At 38.5% G+C, this 22,883-nt stretch overlaps 1 protein-coding gene across 1 annotated transcript; it reads left to right on the forward strand.

The window, feature by feature from the left end:
- The first annotated feature begins 1,722 nt into the window (after nucleotides 1-1,722).
- scpep1 (serine carboxypeptidase 1) lies at nucleotides 1,723-18,620 on the forward strand. Its single transcript, XM_038267563.1, has 13 exons — nucleotides 1,723-1,860; nucleotides 2,007-2,134; nucleotides 4,157-4,246; nucleotides 7,138-7,293; nucleotides 7,723-7,797; nucleotides 8,002-8,074; nucleotides 12,582-12,619; nucleotides 12,705-12,833; nucleotides 16,247-16,331; nucleotides 16,438-16,551; nucleotides 16,664-16,801; nucleotides 17,993-18,156; nucleotides 18,404-18,620. The coding sequence occupies exons 1-13, from the start codon at nucleotides 1,800-1,802 to the stop codon at nucleotides 18,464-18,466; spliced, it is 1,314 nt and encodes a 437-aa protein (XP_038123491.1). The 5' UTR covers nucleotides 1,723-1,799; the 3' UTR covers nucleotides 18,467-18,620.
- The last annotated feature ends 4,263 nt before the right edge of the window (nucleotides 18,621-22,883 follow it).

Raw genomic sequence — 22,883 nt, forward strand, 5'->3', positions numbered from 1 at the left:
GTAAAGACAGAATGTTATCAACATTTATAAAGAACTTTACATATTATCTGTTTAATTTACATGTTTACATACATTTTCTTGTTATTTAAGTTCTTCTCCTTCCTAACATCTGTTCCTCTGGTGTCTGTTAACTATTGATGGTTGTAAAATATTCTGTACTGTATTTATTGTTTAAATGTTTAGAAGTCTGTCCACTGCAGTCAGTTAGTTAGTTAGTTAGTTAGTCACTAGTTAAATTTACTTTTTAAAATAAAAACAGGAGTAGTTTTATTGCATTGTGCTTATATGAAGTATCACTTTTCTCACTTAAGTTAAATTTCTGGCTCCATGTTTTAAAACACGACTCACCAGAAAAACAACAACAACTACAGTTTATGATTATTTTGCTTCATGGATTTATTCTTATTTTCATCAAATTAATATGCTGTTTTATTTCAAGGTCTAGTAAATTTCTGAAATAAAATTGTGTCCACATACTGTGTCCTTTTGTACTGAAAGTAAATGACCCTCTTCTGACCAATATAAAAAAAATGCATTAAAAACTGATTTAATAAGTATTACAATAACAAACTAAATAAAAAAAAATGTATTTTTGAAAAACATTTTTTTTTCACCTGAATCTGTTACGGTGAATTTACTCTATATAAAATATTCATTATCTTATTCTTATAAACACCAGCATTTGTATTTTTTTTGCAATTTTAAGAAAATAAAAAAGTAGAATAAAATCTTAAGCCTGCATGAATCATTTTAAAATGACTACCTTTGTAGTTTTACTTGAGTAAAAATGCGATGAATAAGAGGTAGAACTCACCTCCCATTAGACTAGAACTAGAGCACCATAAATATTTTCTGTAGAGGCCAGGGAAGGATTTATAAGTAGGCAATATGTTCCTGGGGGCCCCATAAAATTCTGTTTACATGTATGGTTAATACAACTATTCCTAAAATGCCATCAGAACGCTGATAATATTAAGTGTGTCTCAGCCCCCCCCCCCCCCTTCAGTGTCCACCATATTGGATCAGTCCATTTGCTGCACATGTTCAGAAAGGTCCAAACAGACAGCAGCAAACCATTTGAAAACAAACCATGCAAAGAGCAGTGTTGCTAACTTAGCGCTTTAGTCGCTATATTTAGCCACTTTTCAGACCCCTCTAGCACTTTGATTTCTAAAAAGCTCCTAGCGCCAAATCTAGAGACTTTTTTCTGCTACTGGAGACTTTGGAGACAACATCTAAAAGCAGCGAACTCTGCTCTCCAGAGCAAGTAGATTGGTAACCCCGCCTCCTGCTCTCCTCTATCTTGTCTGCTGTCATGATTCATGCAGCTATTATTTCATCCAAATGAAAAATGGAGAACAGATAAGCAGATCATGGCTTGTCTACAGTGAAAAGAAGGACTGGGTTATTTACTTTGGCCTTTTTGGAAACACAGGAAGGAGCAATCAGCTAAGTGAGCTTAGTGCTGGGAAAAAATCTTTCATTCCTTTAGAGACAGCATGAAAAGTCAGCTGAGTACAAAACATAGAGAGGAAAACAAGAAGAAAAGGGACACAACCTAGAACAGATAATGGATGTCTATTCTATTAACATTTCTCTATCCGTAGAACGGGGCTGTTTTATGTGTTTTCTTCTCAATTCAGAGGGGCCCCCTTCCTGTCTTTGCCTAGGGCCCCAAATATCCTAAATCCGCCCCTGATAGAGACGCAGCACCTAGATCGTGTCTTCCTCCTCTGTCAGCTGACTGGATCAGCATCATGTGACTTTAGCGGCTGATTGAGAGCAGAGCTGCAGGAGCAATGGCTCAGTTCGCTGAACTCTTCACTTTATTATCTTTATTCTCTGTTCTTGTCTCCAAAGGTAAACCTTCCGGATTTATCCGGTTTAATTTCCTTGATCTCCTGGTTTGATTGTTTCCTCTCTAAGCTCTTTGACTCCGCTGAATGTAAACCGAAAGCAAAGCTGGTTGCTCCATCAGAGATGGTTAATGCTCCCGGTGTCTGCAGGCTCCTCCTCCCCGCCGCCTGCTAAGGAGCAGTGGGACTATGTGGAGGTCAGACCAGGGGCCCACATCTTCTGGTGGCTCTATTATGCTGACAGCTACCAGGACCTGCCGCTCATCCTGTGGCTGCAGGTAAAACCACACACCTTTTTAATCACACCTGTCCAATAATACAGAGCTCGCCTTTCCAACAGGATTTATATTATTTATTTTAATCTGAAAACAATAAAAACCTGGAAGCAGATTTGAAAGAAACTGTTTCGGTTTCATTCTAACTGTGTTTTCAGGAGCTTTAAGTGAAAAACCATTAAATAAACTGACAGAAATGATCTAGTGTGTCTAATGTGCAGAAAATAAATATTCTAATTTTAGAAGCAAGCAGATCTGATATGGCGCCTCTGTTCATTAGAGGAAGTGACTAACCAACCAGCTGCTGAGACAGTTTCCATCAAGCTGCTCTGTTTATTCTTACTTTCTTTCCTTCTTTGAGCTCATGAAGCCAGATAAACTGTTTCTGACTTCCTGTTTCTGTCTGCCTTCATGTGATCACAGGTGTTTAGGTTGCATTTTAGCACTTGATCTAATAAAATCTCAGTGATGGTGAAAGGAAGAGGCGTTTAGAAACGCTGCCAAACTCTACAGATTCTGTTTCACTCAATACTGCCACCTGCTGGACATTTTAGTGCCTACAGGCAGCCTGTTTTAACACTGATTTGATGACCTAATTTTTACAATAATATAATTAAAGTTGTGTTGTATTATTTAATATCTTTGCATAAATGTAAAATATCTGGTATTTTTAGATGAAGTCAATAAATTATATGAGCGTGAATCACAATGTGAACATTTAATTGTGAACATGTAATAGTTAACTGGAGTATAGACACTGTAAAAGATGCTGAAAGAGCGACTCACTTAGAGCAGGAATTATCTAAAAAGTGTAATAAGAAACAAAAAAATTATATATATATATATATATATATATATATATATATATATATATATATAATTTTGCATGTAACATAAAAAAATGTTTTGTCTGCTCTATCCAGAACTCCTTAAGTGGAAAAGTTTAAGTTTCACATGGTTTAATTTCCTAAATCTTATTTACGGAACCTTTGGCTACCCAGTTATTAATGAATTAGTTAAAAAAATAATCAACAGATCAGTTTGGAAAGTAATCGTTAGTTGCAGCCGTTCAGAAAAGTGCAATGGGATAAATTCAGCTACAAGCATGCTTAGTGTGAGGGATTGCTGAAGAGTCAATGAGTCGATGCAATCAGCTGGTTTTCCTTAGTAAACTTTGAATCAATCAGACTGGATGATCTGGTTGAACTGGAAAGTGACCTGAGATGACATGATGTGAATTGGAGCTATAGAAATACACTGAATAGAATTGAGTTTCAATTTATGTGATAAAAATGACACAAAGAAGGAAAATGTTTCCCAAGTCTTAATTCAAAATTTTTAGGGAATCAAAAAAACGTCAACAATGAATAATAGATGGAGAGAGCAACAAAACATGAACTTCATTTGATTTTATTGTCAGGCTGCTAAATGCATTAATGAATCAGCTGATGCATGCTGGTATCGACTGATTCCCAATACAAGAAAAATAAATTATTAATATCTGCCAGAAATATCGGTCTAACTCTAACTGGGACTCTTCAAACCCACATGGTGACCCCTATTTGTGCACTGCAAAAGCGATCTAGAAATAAGTGAACATTTCTTAAATTAAGTGTTTTTACACTTAATTTGAGCAGGTAAATAAAATCATCTGTCAATGGAATGAGTATTTTTACTCTCAAAGTAAGATAATTAGATAATATGCACTTGAAATAAGAAAAATGCATTTTTTTCTTATTTTAAATATAAATTGTCTTGTTCCATTGGCAAAGTATCTCACTTACCCTCTTAATTGAATGAAGTTCCCTTATTTTAGGAAAAAAATACTTATTTAGATTTCAATTATTGTGTGTGTTTTCTGTTTGCAGACCTTCGCTTTCTGTTTCTTCACTTTAATTCATTTTTTAATAAACATATGTTCCATATTCAGCACGCACCTTTTAATAGAAGCTGATAACGGCTCATATTTTCTAACGGCTACCTAAGAGCTCAGAAACAGAAGCTGGTTCTGCTCTGTGTTTGAAGGGTGGACCCGGAGGATCAGGAAGTGGCTTCGGGAACTTTGAAGAGATCGGACCCCTGAACAGAGACCTGGAGCCCAGGAAGACGAGCTGGGTAAGGCGGTGGTGATCAGGGACGTTGCTTCTTTTCCACTAAGGTTCTCTGCCTTGCAGAGTTATTCTCATCCACATTACAGCAGGTTCTGCAACAGCTTCTCCCCCACCGCCATCACACTGATGAACTACTGAAAAATCTCTAAATCAGGTCACAGATTCTGCATCACTGATGACACCAAATCAAAAATACTGCATATATGTCCCTTATATGTAATAATGCTCTAAACTTCCATATCAATGTCTTTTTGTTGCACCACATTTTTTTATCCCACACTGTTTACATTTGATCCCTGCTGCACTTTAAGAAATGGAAATATCATGAAAACTTTACAAAATGAAATGTTAATAAAAGTTTTCTAAGTCTATAATGATGAGGTTTCATGGGAAGAGGATGATAAACTAGATAATAATTTAAATTTCTTGCTCACTGAAAGAACATAAAGTAAATACTAATACATTGTTAAAACGATTTAGAAATTAATTGTTTTTACACTTAATTTGAGCAGGTAATTAAGATGATCTTCCAATGGAATAAGTATTTTTACTCTCAAGATAATTAGATAATATGCGCTTAGAATAAGACAATGCAATATTTTTTTTATTTTTTATTTTAAATGTAAATTGTCTTGTTCCATTGGCAGTGTCTCACCTGCTCAATAGAAGAAAAAATTCCTTATTTTAAGAAAAAAATGACTTAAGTTTCAATTCTTTGCAATTCATCTTTTATGTTCAATGCAGAAAAGATCTATAAAATAAGTAGTCTTAAATTACGTTTATTTACCTTTAATTTGCTTAGATAAATAAGATCATTTGCTAATTAAATTAGTATTTTAACTCTTAAAGTCAGATAATTAGATAACATCCATTTGAAATAAGACAATGCAATTGTTTTTTCTTATAATAAATATAAATTGTCTTTTTTGCAAAGTGTCTCACTTACTTCCTCAATTTAAGAAAAAAAAGCACTTATTTAAAAAATTACTTGAATTTTTTGTAGCGTTAAAGGCTGCAGTGGAAAAACAATCTACAAATAAGTAAAAGTATCTTAAATTAAGTGTAATTACACTTAATTTGATAAGATAAAGGAGATAATTTGCCAATGGAATGAATATTTTACTCTTAAAGTAAGATAATTAGATATGCACTTGAAATAAGACAATGCAATTGTGTTTTCTTATTTTAAGTGTAAATCGTCTACTTCCATTGGCAAAATGTCTCTTTTACCTCCTCACACCAAAAAATGCCTTCTAAAAAAATAAGAAAAAATATAGTGTTTTAAGTGAATAATTGCTTATTTTGAGCAAAATAATCTGCCAGTGCAGCAAGCAAATGAGACTTGGTAAGATTTCTTAAAACAAGAACATAATATCCAAGCAGTAAGCATCCAAAACAACTTAAATCAAGTAGAAAAATCTATTTTTTCTTTTACTTGTTAAGATTTTTTCTCTTATTTTCAGCAATTTATTTTCATTTATTAGTCATTATTGCTTAGAATTAAATGTCCTCTAACCAATTATTTTTCAAAACAAGCAAACAACAGGCTTAAAAACAAGGCAAATGTACTTGATACCAGTTCATTTAAAGGCTTAAAACTAGTCTGTTTTTCTTAGCTAGAATTAATTTCATTATTTAGGTGTAGTGAATGTATGGGAAAAATACACCTGACAAAAACTTCAAAACGTTTTTGTTATTAATATTTTAGTTCTCGGTGAACTAAAATATAAAAAAAACTCACAAAACTGATGGTTGCACAGGCCAAACAATGAAGAGATGGTGATCTAGCAGTATTGCTACGCTCTACCCCTTCTATTCATTCTAGCTAATCTGAATCGTTCAATTCCATCTGGAGAGCGAGATCATCTGTGGTAGCAGCACTAGACATCTTCCAGGCATGTGAGGAAAACTAGCAGCAGTTCAGCGGACAGGAAGAATGAACGGTAGCCGGCACACGCTGATGACGTCATACACACTCCGCTTCGTTTTTTAAAACATATAAATATAAAAAATCTAACCGCGGATGTCTGAGGGACAGTGATTCTCCTACATGTTCTGAATGCTGGCGTACCATAAAGAATAAATTATGAACAGTTTAGTTTGTGCCTTCAAGTCGTTGCCCATAGGAAGACGTTACTTGGATATAGCCTAACGGAATATCTTCAGAACGGCTCCAAATGACACTAAACTTATAGAGCATGATGTAATAACGTAAAATCAAGGGCCCAATGTAAAAGAAAAAACAGCGTTCCCCTTTAAGGCAGAGCTTCTATTATAATAAGCATATGTATGATGTACAGTAGTTATGATGTATTGTAAACAGTGAATGGTCCACTGCTAAGGTTCAGAATCTCAAAGCTAAACCATGAATGACAATCCCAATGACCCTATCAATTTGATTGCAATCAGATTTGATTAGCTGGAATATCTTAATGAGATGGGGTCAGTTCTTAAAACAGGTTAATATGGATTGTCTTATTGTCTTGAAACAAGTAAAAAATTTACTCACAGTCTAAATGTTAACGCGACTCAGTCCGCAATGTGTGCTATTTTAAGAAAAAAGCTGCTCAGAATTAGTTTCATTATCTAGTTAGGATGAAAAAAAATGAATTTTCTTAAAACAAGTCAAATAATCTTAACAATATTTAGTCTTACTAAGAAAATACATTGAAAAACAATTGTAATAAGACCAAAATGCTGAATTCAAGTTTATTACACTTGTATAGATTTTCCTTTTTTGCAGTGCTTAAGTAATTTATTCTTCAATAAATTGCATTTGTTCCTGGATTATCTAGATTTCGATTTTTTTCCAGTGTTTTTCCAGTTTTCATCTATACTATGCATAGAAAAAAGGTTTTGTTTTTTAATTCCTGTTTTTGTGTGCGTGTCCTGTAGGTGCAGGCAGCCAGCGTGTTGTTTGTGGACAACCCGGTGGGAACCGGCTTCAGCTACGCCGAGCGGCCCGACGGCTTCGCCACCAACGTTTCCACGGTCGCCTCAGACATGCTGGTGCTGCTCCAAAAATTCTTCGCTCAGATCCCAGAGCTCCAGGTTAGCCGGCCTGCAGTCGCTCTGCTTCACTCAGACCTCTGCTGATGCTGACAGATCAGGTTCTGCACTGCAGACAATGTTCATCTCAATAAGTCACCTTTTCCTAAAATAAGTGCATTTTTTCTTGAATTGAAGAGGTAAGTGAGACACTCTGCTACTGAACAAGACAATTTATATTTAAAATAAGAAAAAGCAATTACATTGTTTTATTTCTTAATTTAATAGTAAAAATGTTAATTCCATTGACAGATAATCTTATTTACCTGCTCAAATTAAGCGTAAATGCACTTAATTTAGGAAACGTTAACTCATATCTGGATTGTTTTTGCAGTGTGTAAAGTTTGAATCCTTTTTGTGCCACGTTAAAGTAACTTTGACTTTGCCGTGCGGATCCAGCTGTGCCTTTAAATCGTTTTCTGAACTTTTCAGAGTAATCCCTTCTACATCTTCTCTGAGTCCTATGGTGGAAAAATGGCAGCTGCCATCTCCCAGGAGCTGAACAAGGTGAGCATGCTGCAGGTTTACAGCTTTATTTCCACAGCAGGTTAACTGAGTTGTTGATGAACATGGAGGTCAGGTTTCTGGGTTTTAGTCTTCAGGATGCTTCAGCGTACTAAGCAACCCAGCTGGACTTTAAGGAAGAATTTTGCAATAATATGACTTGTTGGTTTGTATTGGAGTTTAATCTGCCTCTCTGTGTGCTTATAGGCTATCGCCCAAGGCTCGGTGAAGTGTAACTTTGCAGGTGTGGCACTTGGAGACTCGTGGATTTCCCCGCTGGGTCAGTATCAGTCATTCATTTAACCTTTGCTCCCAACAGACCAGAGAAATGCTGCACAGTCAGATTTTGGGCCTTTAAACCAGGAGGTTCAGCATGAATACAGACTTTATTTAACTTCCTGCATTTGAACAAAAATATCTTTACTTTCTACTCCTTTCTTTCTCTAAACTGGATTATTACTTCAATATTCAGATATGATATACAGACATGATATAACAGCTGCAGGGAAATAAAGAAGTGAATCAGTTTAGTTGGATTTAATATTTACTTTTTGATTATGTTTCTATTTTAATTTTAATATTAATGGCTTTAATGCTGAGAAAAGTATTCAGGGCTGCTGTTCTGTTTAATCTATATCTTCTTGTCTGAGATTTAAATTTGGAACAAAAAACAGACCGATCGGTTTGTTTTATGTTCTCTTCTACCAACACGGCAAAAAAAGAGGAAATTTTAGGCTTTTTTTTTCTGCATTGAGATGTTTCATAAGATTATTTTGTATCATTTACGCAAAAAAAAAAAAAAAAAACTCATTTAACTTTTTTGTACTAAAGTACAATGTGTAGAACCTCTACTTTTTATGTTAGCAGTGGAGTTCAATCTGTATTTCTACTTTAACCAGAGTCTTTTTTTTAACCCTGATATCTAAACTTTGACTTCAGTAAACGGTACCAGTGCTTTTGTTCAGAGTACCTTGGGGGCCCAGCAGGGGGCCCAGCAACCTTCATTATTCTAAAGAGGAACTGGCTAAGGCCCCGTCCACACGAAGTCAAACCCTGGCCTAAACGCACAAATTTTTCACCAAACCGGCCTCTCATCCACACGAAGCCGGCGTTTCGGGGGTCTGTAAACAATCTTTTTTTTATTAAGCCTTCAGAGTGGGAAGATTTTAAAACGCCGTTTTCGCGTTTCCATCTCTAAGCTCTAACCGCATTTTTTTTTTACACATGCATGCATCATAGCGTCGCCTCTGAACACGCATGCGCAACACAGTATCACAACAACAATGGCGCCGTACTGTGTTGAATGGTTGCTGCTCATGCTACTCACCCTGCTGTCGGGCTTACAACAGAATCTTCTTCTTCTGGAATATCTCCAGGAAGAACAGAGCAATATCGACCACATAGTTCAGCACCTGAATTTGACTGAACCACGAAAATGGACCCGCAGGGCAACCATGTATAAATATTAGTGCGCATGCCCAACATTTCGTCGCCTATTTTTGCTTTGGCACAGCAGCGCCACTTACAGGCCTGGCATACACATTGCAGCGTTTTCATGCATTCGTGTGGACGCTCACATTTATTTTACGTCTCCGTCTTTACGACAAACGTTCTGGAAAATCTTAGCGTTTCGTGTTCGTTTTGACTTTGTGTGGACGGGGCTTAAGATTGATCTTGAACTAGACTCGTTCTGTGATCGATGTAAACAGGAAGCTGCCAGCCTCTATCATTTGTTGTGGGCCAAACCGAAACTCACCCATTTCTGGAAATCTATATTTGATGCTCTGGCCACTATCCTGCAATCTTTGGCATGCCACTCAGACAAATGTGGGGGGCATTCACTACCTTACCATCAAGGAGGTTAATACTGTTCAAATGATGGAGGCCTCCCCTCCTTCTTCTGCTCATTGAAGAGGTTAAGCCCGGCATGCACTCTGCGATTTTTCGGGGCGATTTTTCCAGTCTTGCGACAATCTTTCGATTGGGCCGACTCTCAACCTGATCGTGCGTCGTGAGTCGTTTGGTGTACACGGGGTTACGAGCAGCGATCAGCCTCCCACCACCGCCTCCTGATCAGGAATCGTGAGGTCGGGAGAATATCAAACATGTTTGATTTTCTCCCGACCGTCGTGGGCAAATTGCTCAGGGCGCAAAGAAGGATTCTTCCTCTCAAACACAGCTGCATGGCAGAGGGATGCAATGAGTGAAATGCAGCTCTGTCTGCTCAGCCATGTCCTTTTTCCAAATACATCGTCGCCTTTTCTTTCTAGGACCCTCAGCACAACATTGCACAAATTGCCAAGGCAGCGCGGTTCACTATAGTGAGCTTATTATCCCCCTTCTATTTGTTTGACTTCAGGATAGACGAGTCAGAGCAGCTCCATCTCACTGCGGAGCTGAGTCCGACATGGTTTTTAGTCGCACAGTGTGAGCAGGTAGATCGCATCAGAGCGTCGGGCCGAACATAAATCGTGAGCTCACACTGTACGATTAAACGCAGGGTTTAGTCGTACAGTGTGAGCAGCAGCTGGGTGCTGAAATAAATCGCAGTGTATGCTGGGCTTTATGCAGTCATTAAAAATAGAAAAGATTAGATACACTGCCACAGGACCTATATTAGATTACTTGTTGAAATACATTAAACTTTAACCTTACACCCCCCCCCCCCCCCCTTTTTTTATTTATCTTATTTTATTTATTTATATATATTTTTTATTTTATTTTACTCTATTTTTACTTTGGGTTATACCCATCTCCAAAATGACTCCAGACTGGGATACGGGGGATGATGATAATTATACTACTTATTCCAGAATTTGTATTGCACATTTAGATACTGTTAATAAAATAAAACTTGTTTAAACTTCAGTGACTCAAAGCATTTGATGAACTCAGATGTCAGAGCTGCAGCCATTTAACCTTTAATGATGATGCTGGTGAAGATTATCAGTCATCCAGGTCAAAGTCATTCCAAAAAAGTAAAACAATCAATCCACTGGACTTTGTTTCCAAGTTTGAAGACGTTTCTCTTCCATCCAGGAAGCTTTTTCAATTCAAAATGTCAGAAACAGAGTTGAGTTCCAGGTTTTATACAGCAGCCCAAAGAACTTTAGTTTTTGTTTAGAAAACATGCCAATAGAAACGGACGAACGGATCCTCCCCTTTGGGATGGGGGCGGAGTTCTTTGGGTTCTTTGTTAGCCTGCAATGTCCGATACTGGTCTATGGCTCTGAAAGAGGAGTCATAATGATGGTGAAACATTAAATCACAGGGGAACCTCACACCACTGCAGCCTTGTTGAAATTACGAGAAACGTTCAAAGTCAATCAGCCAAAGATTAGAATTGGCCAACAAAAGATTAATCTATTTTTTGGGATCAGAACCACTACCTATAAGAACAAGCAGAGTTTTTATTTTTGTCAAATTGTTTTTGATCAGTTTCTCATGTTCTACCAAATATATTTGTATTTTTCCTCTTTGTTTTTTTAAGTAAATGGTTTTAGGCTTTTAAATGAAGCATCGCTGGCTGGCTTCCACAATGTAATTATTGGTTTAATATCATAAAAGTAGACAGAAAAAATAGTTCTGCTAGCATGTTATGCTCTCCATTGAACTGTGTTTTAATCCAATCCCACCATCGTTTTCCAAACACTCCATTTATTCCAGTCTTACTCAAAGTTTCCAAATAAAAACTCTACTAAATGACAAAAAGACCTATTTTTCCCACAGGGAAAAAATCAAAACCTAGATAAGTAATTTTTTCTTAAAATAAGTTACATTGTTCTTGGGTTGAGGAGGTAAAAGAGACATGTTGCCAATGGAACAAGAAAATTTACACTTAAAAATAAGAAATCCAAATTGCATTGTATTATTTCAAGTGCATATTATCACTTTGTGGGTTTTGAAGAGTCCCAGTTAGAGTTAGACCAATATTTCTGGCTGGTATTAGTAGTTTATTTTTCTTGTATTGGGAATCAGTGGATACCAGCATGCATCGGCTGATTCATTCATGCATTTAGCAGCCTGACATTGAAATCAAATGAAGTTCATGTTTTGTTGCTCCCTCCATCTATTATTCATTGTTGACGTTTTGACGTTATTCTCTAAAAAAAAAAAAATAAATTAATTAAGACTTGAGTAACATTTTCCTTCTTTGTGTCATTTTTATCACATAAATGGAGAAAGAAAAATCGATATCAGCTCCAAGAATCATCCCACAAACACCAGAAGCACATTTTGGGGTTTAGTTAAGCTCCTGTCAAACTAATCGATAAATATCTCCTTGAACCGCAGTCGGTCTCAGCAGATGGCCGCTCACACTGAGCCTGGTTCTGCTGGAGGTTTCTTCATGTTCAAAGGGAGTTTTTCCTCTCCACTGTCGCTACAAGCATGCTTAGTGTGAGGGATTACTGAAGAGTCAATGAGTCGATGCAATCAACTGGTTTTCCTTAGATAGAAAACTTTGAATCAATCTGACTGGATGATCTGGTGAACTGGAAAGTGCCTTGAGATGACATGTGATGTGAATTGGCGCTATAGAAATAAACTGAATTGAATTCAAAATATATAAAAAAAAAATTATTGGCATCAGCCTTAAAATCCTCTACCAGTAAGACTCTAGTTCAGGTATTTGAAAGAGTAAAAAAATACTCATTCCATTGGGAAAGTACCTCATTTACCTTCTAAAATAAAGGGTAAATTCACTTAAGTGAGGAAATTTGTATTTATTTTAGAACAATTTTCCAGTGAATGAGCGGTTACTCACTGTTGGAATGTTTTGTTTCCAGACTCGGTGATGACGTGGGGTCCTTACCTTTACGCCACAGTGAGTAACACACAGAAAGCTTTTCACCAGTGACTGTGGATCCAAGCTGCAGCGTTCTTACTTCCATCCGACCTGCTGTGTGCAGTCTCTGCTGGACGACTCCGGACTCAAAGACCTCACCAGTGCAGTAGAGGACGTGAAAGAAGCGGTGCAGCAGCAGCAGTTTCTTAAAGCCACAGAGCTATGGTCTGTCGCTGAGACGGTGGTGGAACAGGTTGGTACCACGAGCCTTAACAACCCAAGCCCAAACATTAGAGCAACTCATTCAAAATGAAAACTCAATGGTTCCCACGAGGGGTGTAATAAAACTTCTGTATCGAATATTGCAAAATGTCAATAGACAGTATTTAAAAATACGGCATAATGCATCCAAGAGCCTATTATTCATTAGCTCTGCACCAGCAGCAATATCTCATAGGGTTTTCAAGAAGTATGTTAGTATATAATTTCATTATAATGTCTCTTAATATATAGGGATCTATGGGGATAAATCCTATCATTACACACATATCGGGATGAACATCGTATCACCAAATTCTTGCTAATCTCTAGTTCCTACACTGTAAAATACGGCTGGCAGTATTAAAGCTGTCAACAGGAATCAGTTATTTCCACACAAATTTAGTCTACTCGGTGTATAACCCAGAACAAGAGCCATGGGATACTTCTGCCATGTTCCATCTAAGAATAGGAATAAAAGATCCAAATTTTCCAGCTCCAGTTTCCAAAAACCAGTGGTTTGACTCATCAACATATTCAATGATCTAACTAAATGTTGGTAACTCAGGCTGATTACAGCCTTTTACTGTTTAGTTTATATGTTCAAACACCAAAACGGTGTGTCTCTTATAGCAGTAGCTTCTTAGGCTACGTTCACACTGCAGACCTTGATGCTCAATTCCGATTATTTTGCGAAATCCGATTCTTTTTTTTTTTTTTTTTTTTGCATTGCCGTTCATTTCCCAATATATGTGACTTCTATATGATCTCCTGTGTGAACTGCAGTCATACAACGCAAGTGTACCATGCGGAGTAGAGGACGCAATGACGTCACGCTCCAGTGTGCTCTTTTTTTTTCCAGAAGTAAAAATGGATGGTAGTACCGGCACACATCTAGCGATCTTTTCCAACCATAAAAACACAATCTTTTCAATATGGTTAAACATAAATACCGCTCTCCGCATCATCATCTACCATGGTTGTTGTTTTTCTTGCCGCTTCTGTGTAGCAAGACGCATAATAGTGACCTTTTTTGGGTATTAATGGCGTTCAGGTCGGATGAATCCGAACTGGCCATTCAGACACAGGTCCCATTTGAAAAGATCAGATTCGTATCCAGCCAAGTGGCCTGGGTCACATTGAAAAAAAAATCCGATCTGTGTCGCATATGGGCCAAAAAATCGGATTTGGGCGACTTCAGGCTGCTGTGTGAACGTAGCCTTAGATTGTCTTTAACTTCGTGTTTTATTTCCTTTAAGAGACAAAAAAAAAAAAGGGATTTATTCTGACACAATTTTTATACCCCTTCTTTTCTGTGTACACATGATAATTTAACTTGTGTGTATGTTCGTGTAGCTTTAGCAACATTAGCAGTTAGCCATGGTTAAATTGCCATTACTTCCTGATTTCTGACACATGTGAAATGTAACACAAGCAGCAACATTTACAGACAGCCTGCAGTTGAGAACTAATGTTAGCATGGAGATAGCAAGGCAGGCTAATATTAGCATGGTGATAGCAACTTTGGCTAATGTTGGCATGGGGATGGCATGGCGGGCCGACGTCGGCATGGGGATGGCATGGGGATAGTAAGGCGGGGGAATATTAGCATGGTGATAGCAACTTTGGCTAATGTTGGTATGGAGATGCCGACGTCGGCATGGTGATAGCAAGGCGGGAGAATGGACCAGATGGTCAGGCCTGCTGGCTTTTCTGGTTTGAACAAAGGGCCTACACCAAAAAAACAAAAAAAAGCATTCAAAAAAAATTTTTTTTGCCGGTGTTGCCTGAAGACCTACATATTTTAACATGAAAAAGATGTACTTTTCCAGATGATTCCTCTTTTAGGTAGCTGTTTGGGAAAAGGAATGTGGTTAGAGGTGGAGAGAGACTGTTTGTGTTTTTACTGCAGGCATTAAGGCTTGTAATATGCAGCCATGTTGGATTTAGAGCGGAGGTCTTCAACAGGGGGTCCGCGACTCATAGGGGGTCCATGGAGGAACTGCATGGGGGTCGCAAAAGTTTTGGTTGATTACTTTTTTTTTTTTATATCCCCCCCTGCAATATTTTCCACTAATTGAAATGTCTTTAAATCCACATTAACATGAATAAAACTGTAGTAAACAGATAAATGGAGGCAGAAGATGTCTTTCAGTCATCAATACACACATTCAGGAGCTCTTTCAAGCTGGGCACCGTTTCATTCACAACACCTGTCCCATCAACCAGGAATCAGAAATACTTTAATAATCCCAGGGAGGGTTTACTTTAGTTACATTACTCCATCTGTAATAGAGTGACTATAGGACCAGTTTGATAGAACACTATTTCATACAATATATATAATTAGGGGTTCCCAGCCTTATCTCACCATCAGTTTGGGGTCCTTGGCCTGGAAAACGTTGAAGACCCCTGATTTAGAGACCGTCCACACGAAGTCAAAACGAACACGAAACGCTGATATTTTCCGAAACGTTTGTCGTAAAGACGGAGACGTAAAATAAATGTGATCGTCCACACGAATGCATGAAAACGCTGCAAAATGTATGCCAGGCCTGTAAGTGGCGCTGTGGTACCAAAGCAAAAATAAGCGACGAAATGTTGGGCATGCGCACTAATATTTATACATGGTTGCCCTGCGGGTCCATTTTCGTGGTTAAGTCAAATTCAGGTGCTGAACTATGTGGTCGATATTGCTCTGTTCTTCCTGGAGATATTCCAGAAGAAGAAGATTCTGTTGTAAGCCCGACAGCAGGGTGAGTAGCATCAGCAGCAACGGCACCATTGTTGTTGTGATGTGTCGCGCATGCGTGTTTAGAGGCGACGCTATGACGCATGCGTGTAAAAAAAAAATATGCGGTTAGGGCGTAAAGATGGAAACGCGAAAACGGCGTTTCAGAATCTTCCCACTCTGAAGGCTGAATAAAAAAAAGATCGTTTACAGACCCCCGAAACGCCGGCTTCGTGTGGATGAGAGGCTGGTTTGGTGAAAAATTTGTGCGTTTAGGCCAGGGTTCGTCTTCGTGTGGACGGGGCCTTAGAGGACAGGTTGGAGAGAGACCAGAGACGTCCCACTGAGAAATGACACCTTAGGGGGACAATTTGTCACTTCACACTAGAAAGTAGGACGAAGAATGTTTTTTTTTTGGCTTGTTTCTGTTTGAAACATATGGTTTGTCTTTGAAAAACATGATTAAAAACTATTATTAAAGGTTTATGAGCCACTGATCAAGCAGACCAGCCTCAGTTTTAGTGGCTTGCTCGACAGGTTGGGTCAGTTTTGGTTCCTGCTCACAAGTTGGAGATGGGTGATAATTTGAAGCTGGAATAATGAAAGTGAAATATTTATTGTTCAAATCAATAATTTGTATGTTTTTTTTTCCGTTTTGTTTGTTTTTTTCTTTACAGAACACCAACGGGGTGAACTTCTACAACATTCTAACCCAGCAACCCGATGAGAAAACTGCCTCTTTTGCAGGAGGGAACTTTATCTGTATGGAACCATGGCTATATCTAGACTCATTAAACAAATAAAGTTACAAAGAGGGAACCCAGATTTATTCCTCTGACATGTGTGTTTTTTTTATTCTGTGCATCAGCTCTGCAAGCCCACCGCCACATTCGCCCTCTGCACAAGCAGTCACTGAGCGAGCTGATGAATGGACCAATCAGGAAGAAGCTGGGTATCATCCCTCAGAATGTGACCTGGGGAGGTACCTTAGAGCGGGATCGGGTCTCTTTGTCTCAGACTGATATATCTGATCCGTCATTTTTACAGTATTTTGCTTTTTTTTTCTTCTCTCTCTCCCTCTGCGCTGGTTTCAGGGCAAGCAGAGGAGGTTTTCAGCAACATGGCGGGGGATTTTATGAGGCCAGTAGTGGATATAGTGGACCAGCTGTTGGCAGCTGGAGTCAATGTCACAGTCTACAACGGCCAGCTGGATCTTATAGTGGACACCCTTGGTAAATGAGCTTCTAATGCAATGATGTCTGAGCATCATTGACGTTTGTTTCTGAGCTTCATTTGTCCGTCTGGAAACCTGTTGGGCTTGAAGATGTTGGTCAATCTTTTCAGCTTGATTCTGGAATTTGGACAGAAAAATCTAAATTAATAAATTTTTTCTTTCTCTTCTTTGCCAACCATAAACATAAAATCCATATTATACATATTACAAGATTTTATTATTTTCATAACCTTGAAAGCTCTTTTGTTCTAAGCCTATTGTCGTAGGCCTTTATAGTGTTGCTATCATGCATGGCTCTGCATGTCACTGCGTGATCCGTACCAGTGGCATGATCCCAACCATCAGCTCAACTGAGCAACCAGTTATACATCCGGGTCGCCCTACATTTTAAAACGGAACTAAATTACATTTTCCTGCCCTAAAAATAGTAAGTGTACTAAACTATAATCAGTTATAAGGTTTTTCCTGAGAAAATAAAAGCTTAACAACCGTTTCTGTTTGATCAATTGTCTGTGCTGGAAACGGGATCCTATGCCACTTGGGATTTAAACATAAATCTAGTCTTTATAAGTTTTATTTTTTCCTTTTGTGTTAACCTTAAGCTATATGGTGCGTAATCTAAAGAAAGAAACAACTAAAATGCAGGTAAACGTGGTTTAATCATATTTTGCCAGACTGCTCTGAGGATGTCCCATGATGATGTCACAGAAGCAGTTTAACAGAGAAAATTTAAAAAGCATCAAATTGTCTCAGAAAAGTCATCCATTTTATTTTAAAGAGGTGTAGCATTTTTTCGTGATTTAAGGTTAGAAATAAGTTGGAAATTAGCGGTCGTAATTCCCGAATTATCCATAATTTATAAGCCTCGCCACCCCTACCGCCAACTGAGGTGGCAGCAGGGGTGGCATTTGCCATCCTATGTCAGCCCAGTAGATCCGCCTATGACCAGGAACTCCATGAGTTATGGTCAACTGGTCTGCTGTTGGTGCTGGGAGGAGCCCCAGGGGACGACCAGGACACCATGGAGGGACTTTGTCTCCCTTGAGAAAAACTTGAAGGGAGAATTTCCTCCTTATGTCTGTGGCGAACACATAAAATCAAACCTAGTTTACTGATGCGGTCTGATCTTCTGGGTCTGTGGCTAAAAAGCATTTGAAGGATTTCTCTTTTCCCCCTTTCTCTTGTCCAGGTCAGGAGCTCTGGGTGAAGAAGCTAAAATGGGAGGGACTTCCTAGTTTTACCCAGATGAGGTGGACCCCCCTCGATGACCCGGCCTCCCCAGGAGTCACTGGAGCGTTCTACAAGACGTACAAGAACTTTGCCTTCTACTGGATCCTCAAAGCCGGCCATATGGTAAAACCTGAGCTGCTTTGAGCTCCTTCATTTCTAATATACGATAATAAAATGTTAACTGGTTAAGATTGTAAGCAATTAAATACGCAGTAATTTGTAGACTGTAGAATTTTCCAGTAAGATGTATTTGTGACTCAGATTTGTCTGTGAGGTTAAATGTCTCCTGCTCGGCGTCGGCTGAAGCCGGGGCGGCGGGGGGAGCGTGTGACTGGTTTGTGTGACGTCATTCTCCCGGTGTCTCTCTCAGATCCCCTCAGACCAGGGACCCATGGCTTTGCAGATGCTGAAGATGATCACTCAGCAGGACTGATGGACCCACTGTGCTGCCAGCTGGGATGGCTTCGACAATCACTGAAATCACCTGCCTCTTTGCTTTCCTAAAATCTACTTCAAGAAATTATTTGATTTAAAAGATCTGTAAAATCCAAGCAACTAAATAAACCTTTTTTTATAGATATACATCACTCCTTGTTCTGTTTGTAAAGTTTCCTTACCAGATTCTGAGAAACCTGGACCAGACAGGCTGCCAATCGTTTCCACTGACTATTCGGATCATCAGATAACTAATTACCAGAAAGCTGAATGTTTGGCTCCAGCTATCGACGATTCATGGAAATAAAATGAACCAGAAAGCTTTCAGTCTAGATGTCAGTTATATCCTCCAGAATAAACAAACAGAGGTGTCAGAAGTATTCATGTTTATTACTCAGAAGTATAAATCCTGTTTAAAAACACTTATAGAAGTTAGAGGATCAACTTAAGCTTTTTACTCCAGCAAAAGTGTAAAAGTACCATATTTAAAATTACTTAAAATATAAAAGTAAAAATAATGCAGGAAAAAATGTTAAGGACAGAAGCTTTACTGCTCTACCCTATTAAAGGAACATAATTCTACAATTCTGGATGATAACTTCCTTAGACTTAATCTTCTTTAGTTCTCAAATTTATCTGTGCATAATCTTAAAAAAAAAACGTTTATGATGAACAAGTTGGGGCAGCACCGAGTCCAACCACAAAGAAATTCATTGTCTAGATAAAACAAATTATCCAAACAGGCCATAAAGAAAATAAGCATAAGTGAAACAAAGCTAACACTTTTGCAGATGGCTTTCCTAACTCTGGTCCTTGCTTAGCATTTAGCTTGGTGACAATTTATTTTATCATAGAAAATAATTTTCTTAATTCTAAAAGTTTATAAAGTAGAAAAGGAAGTAAAATTGTATAAATACAGGCCTGAATGACCTATCCAGTCCAGTGTAGCGATGGACAGGTTTGTTTTTGACAATCTTTTGATAATCCAGGTCTAGAAAGTAGAAACCTTGCATTGTTTTCCTTCATCCTGTTGACTTAACCAGGTCATTAGTCTGTGTTGTGGAGCCGGGCATGCAAACGGTTGGAACTGATCTCTATAAAGGCATGGATGCATGGACAAATGCTGGACAAATAGTCCTTTAAATAATCCAAGAATCAGCAGCCGTAGATGATGGATGGAGAGATATTTTCTCACTGAGGCTACAACTGTTTTCCACAAGGGGTGACATTAAGGAAAGAACAGGGATGGTGGAGTCATTGCAATGCAAAAACTTTCTGAAAATAAGTAAAAAATTCTTAAAATCGGTGTATTTATCCTTGAGTAGGAAAATAGAATGATCTTGTTTATATAAATTCCATCCATCTGTCTTTTTCCACTTATCCGGGGTCGGGTCGCGGGGGTAGCAGCTTCAGTAGTGCCAGCTCCTCCGGGGAATCCCAAGGCGTGTCCTTGGTCTCCCCCTGGGACGTGCCTGGAACGCCTCACCAGGGAGACGTCCAGGAGGCATCCTAACCAGATACCCGAGCCACCTCAACTGGTTCCTCTCGATGTGGAGGAGCAGCGGCTCTACTCTGTTTTATATAAATTGTCTTATTCCATTGGCAAAGTGTCTCACTTACCTGCTTTATTCAACAAAAATGCACTTATTTTTAGAAAAAAATTACTTACTAAGATCTACATTTTTTTCAGTACGTCTTTTGCCTTTATCCTTGTTTGGGGAAGCTGCTTCCTGCACCGCTTTGTTAGGATATTTACACCCCATGATTATTTGTCATTTTTCAGTTTTTAGAATCTTGAACCTTTCAGTATTTTATTAGGATGTATGCAACAGACCAACAAAGTGGGCAGTTGAAACCAGATACTTCACAGCAAAAAAATTATTTTTTTCTTAAAGGTACACCATGTAACTTTTGGCCACTAGGTGCACAAAGACCTGTAACTGCCTGTATTTTGTTTCTGCTAAACATGAGATAATAAAGGTCTCTGACTGTATAGTAGGAACAAAGTGTTAAATTACCACTCTAATAATACAGTTGAGTTTTACATCTGGTTTCTTCTTTCAGCCCGCACCAACGAACAAACATTCCAAGAATGACTCATTTTTTCCTTGCGCACATCCCTTAAAATGTTCTCTTTTTAGCCTCAGAAGGTTTAAACTTTTTCCTTGCCTCAGCCCATGGCCAGTAGTCAAGCAGGCGGAAACATAATGGAGCAAAAGCCTTAGCTCCATCACGATGCAAGAGCCTGCAGCCATAAAACGGTATGTTTTTCCAGGCCACATGACCTGGCCAATGACGGTGCATCTTCTCCCAACTTTGGTTTTATGTCATTTATTGAATTTCTGAATGAGCACAAATTTAACCATCAAATTTTGTCTATTTTTCTGTATTTCATTAATTTGATCTTAGTCTGTAAAAATACAAATTCCATTGGCAAATCTTATTTTCCTGCTCAAATTAATGGTAAACACTCTTATTCTAAGACAATTTCACTCATTTTCAGAATGTTTTTTCGGTATATACACAATTATTCATCATCTCACTTCCTAAAGGCTACTTTTTTCTTGTATAATATTTCTCTCAGATCACAGGCGATCCATGGTTCATTTTGGGGTAGGGATTTTATATTGCGTAATAATGATGCAGCCTCTCACAGATTTTCGCCCTGTACAACTCCTGCCCTTTCGAAGTTGGGTACTACATAGTTAGATTTAGTTGAGTAACTTTCAGGAATAAATTCAGATTTAGGAGTTGTTTCACTGAATTGTACTTTTTATTTTAACTCGAGTAATATTCAATTCAATTTACTTTATTTCTATAGCGGCAATTGACAACACATGTCATCTCAAGGCTCTTTACAGATACAATTCAACCAGATCATTCAGTCAGATTGGTTGTTTTCTATCTAAGGAAAACCAGCTGATTGCATCGACTCCTTGACTCTTCAGCAATCCCTCACACTAAGCATGCTTGTAGCGACAGTGGAGAGGAAAAACTCCCTTTGAAAGAGAGAAACCTCCAGCAGAACCAGGCAGTGTTGCCAGATTGGGCTGGTTCAAAGTCAGATCAGCGTACTTTGAGTTAACCTATTAAAACACACGTCCACCAATCATTCATCATTACTGGTTCATAACAACGCCTCCATGGATTACTTATTGGCTAATTTGTCAGGGTGTTGACAACAGAACTAATGTAGTGGCGCCACAGATTATGCTAGTTTTAGCAGCAGGTGGATCTGGTGTGATAAACTTTGCACTCACAATCGATGCGTTCTGGTATGAAGAGGAATCTTTTAAAGATGCTGGAGGAAACAGCTGCTTTCAGGATTTAGCACTTGGTGCAATTAATCTCTTCATTCTATCTATATTAGATGCACCAGTTGAAAGAGCTTTTTCACAAGTCTGTCAACTTTGTCGGATGTATGAACTGGACTAACAGGGAATAGATGGAGGTCAGCAACATTCCATCCTCCTCGACAGTTATTGGGGAGATTTCATTCAACCATGGACTGATCACAACTCACAATGGATTGTATCTTAGGTCACTGGAGTAAAAGTTCAGTGATCAGGTTTTCAATGTTCCAGCCAAAAATCTAATAAGCATTAAAGGTAAGAATTCAAAATCAACCATAAAAAATGTCATTATTTCAGTTAGGTAAAAATAAGCCTAGTATATTCGTGTGCGCACTGATCTTATTTTTTCTTCAAAATGTAAAAAGAAGAGTAGTCTATGTGGTCATGAATCCATCTGCAGACATGTTGTGATGTGTCACATGACACTCACTGGATCTGACATCGCTGTGGTGGCTGGGTCACAGTTGTTTATGGGGAACAACTCTGGGCAGATTTTGTTAGATCGTAGCTTTTTAACAGGTAGTGTTGAATTAATCTGTACTGCATGGTGTTCTATCTGGCACCACAGCACTCAGTGTGAGCGGCCATCTGCTGAGGCCCACTGGGGTTCAAGGAGACAGAAGCAGACATAGAAAAAGAAGCATAGATACAAAAGGCAACTGTCAACCAGCTCCACAGGCGGCCCTGTCCGGGAAACACACAGCCAGGCAGACGAGCTCCGAGCCAGCTCCCATGTCAGAGGATGAAGAGAGCACATCCAGTTAGTCACAGTCAGAGAAACAGGACTACACTGGAAAACAGGCCAAGCTCCAACATCTAGAAACAAAGGTGTTGATGGCAGCAGCACAGCTGATATTTCTCTCCAGGATGGAGTCACAGCCAAACAGGAACAGACCAGATGAAGCTACTATGAGAAAAAGCAGAGAGAGCAGAACGTTAGAGATTGAACTAACAGATTCTGCAGAGTGGGAGAATAGATAGAATGAAGCAGAATGATGAAAAAGGGGTCCCTATGTCCTCCAGCAGTCTAAGCCTATAGCAGCAGAACTATAGAGATAGCTC

Source organism: Cyprinodon tularosa, unplaced genomic scaffold, assembly GCF_016077235.1.
Source record: "Cyprinodon tularosa strain WSP-4 unplaced genomic scaffold, ASM1607723v1 ctg678, whole genome shotgun sequence".
Lineage (NCBI taxonomy): Eukaryota > Metazoa > Chordata > Actinopteri > Cyprinodontiformes > Cyprinodontidae > Cyprinodon > Cyprinodon tularosa.

Bases quoted from the DNA above. Each gene is read 5' to 3' on its own strand.
- scpep1 (XM_038267563.1), top strand. From the start codon at position 1,800: ATGGCTCAGTTCGCTGAACTCTTCACTTTATTATCTTTATTCTCTGTT. The intron at 4,247-7,137 runs GTAAGGCGGTGG...CGTGTCCTGTAG, and splicing joins AGCCCAGGAAGACGAGCTGG to GTGCAGGCAGCCAGCGTGTT. The intron at 12,834-16,246 runs GTTGGTACCACG...TTTTCTTTACAG, and splicing joins CTGAGACGGTGGTGGAACAG to AACACCAACGGGGTGAACTT.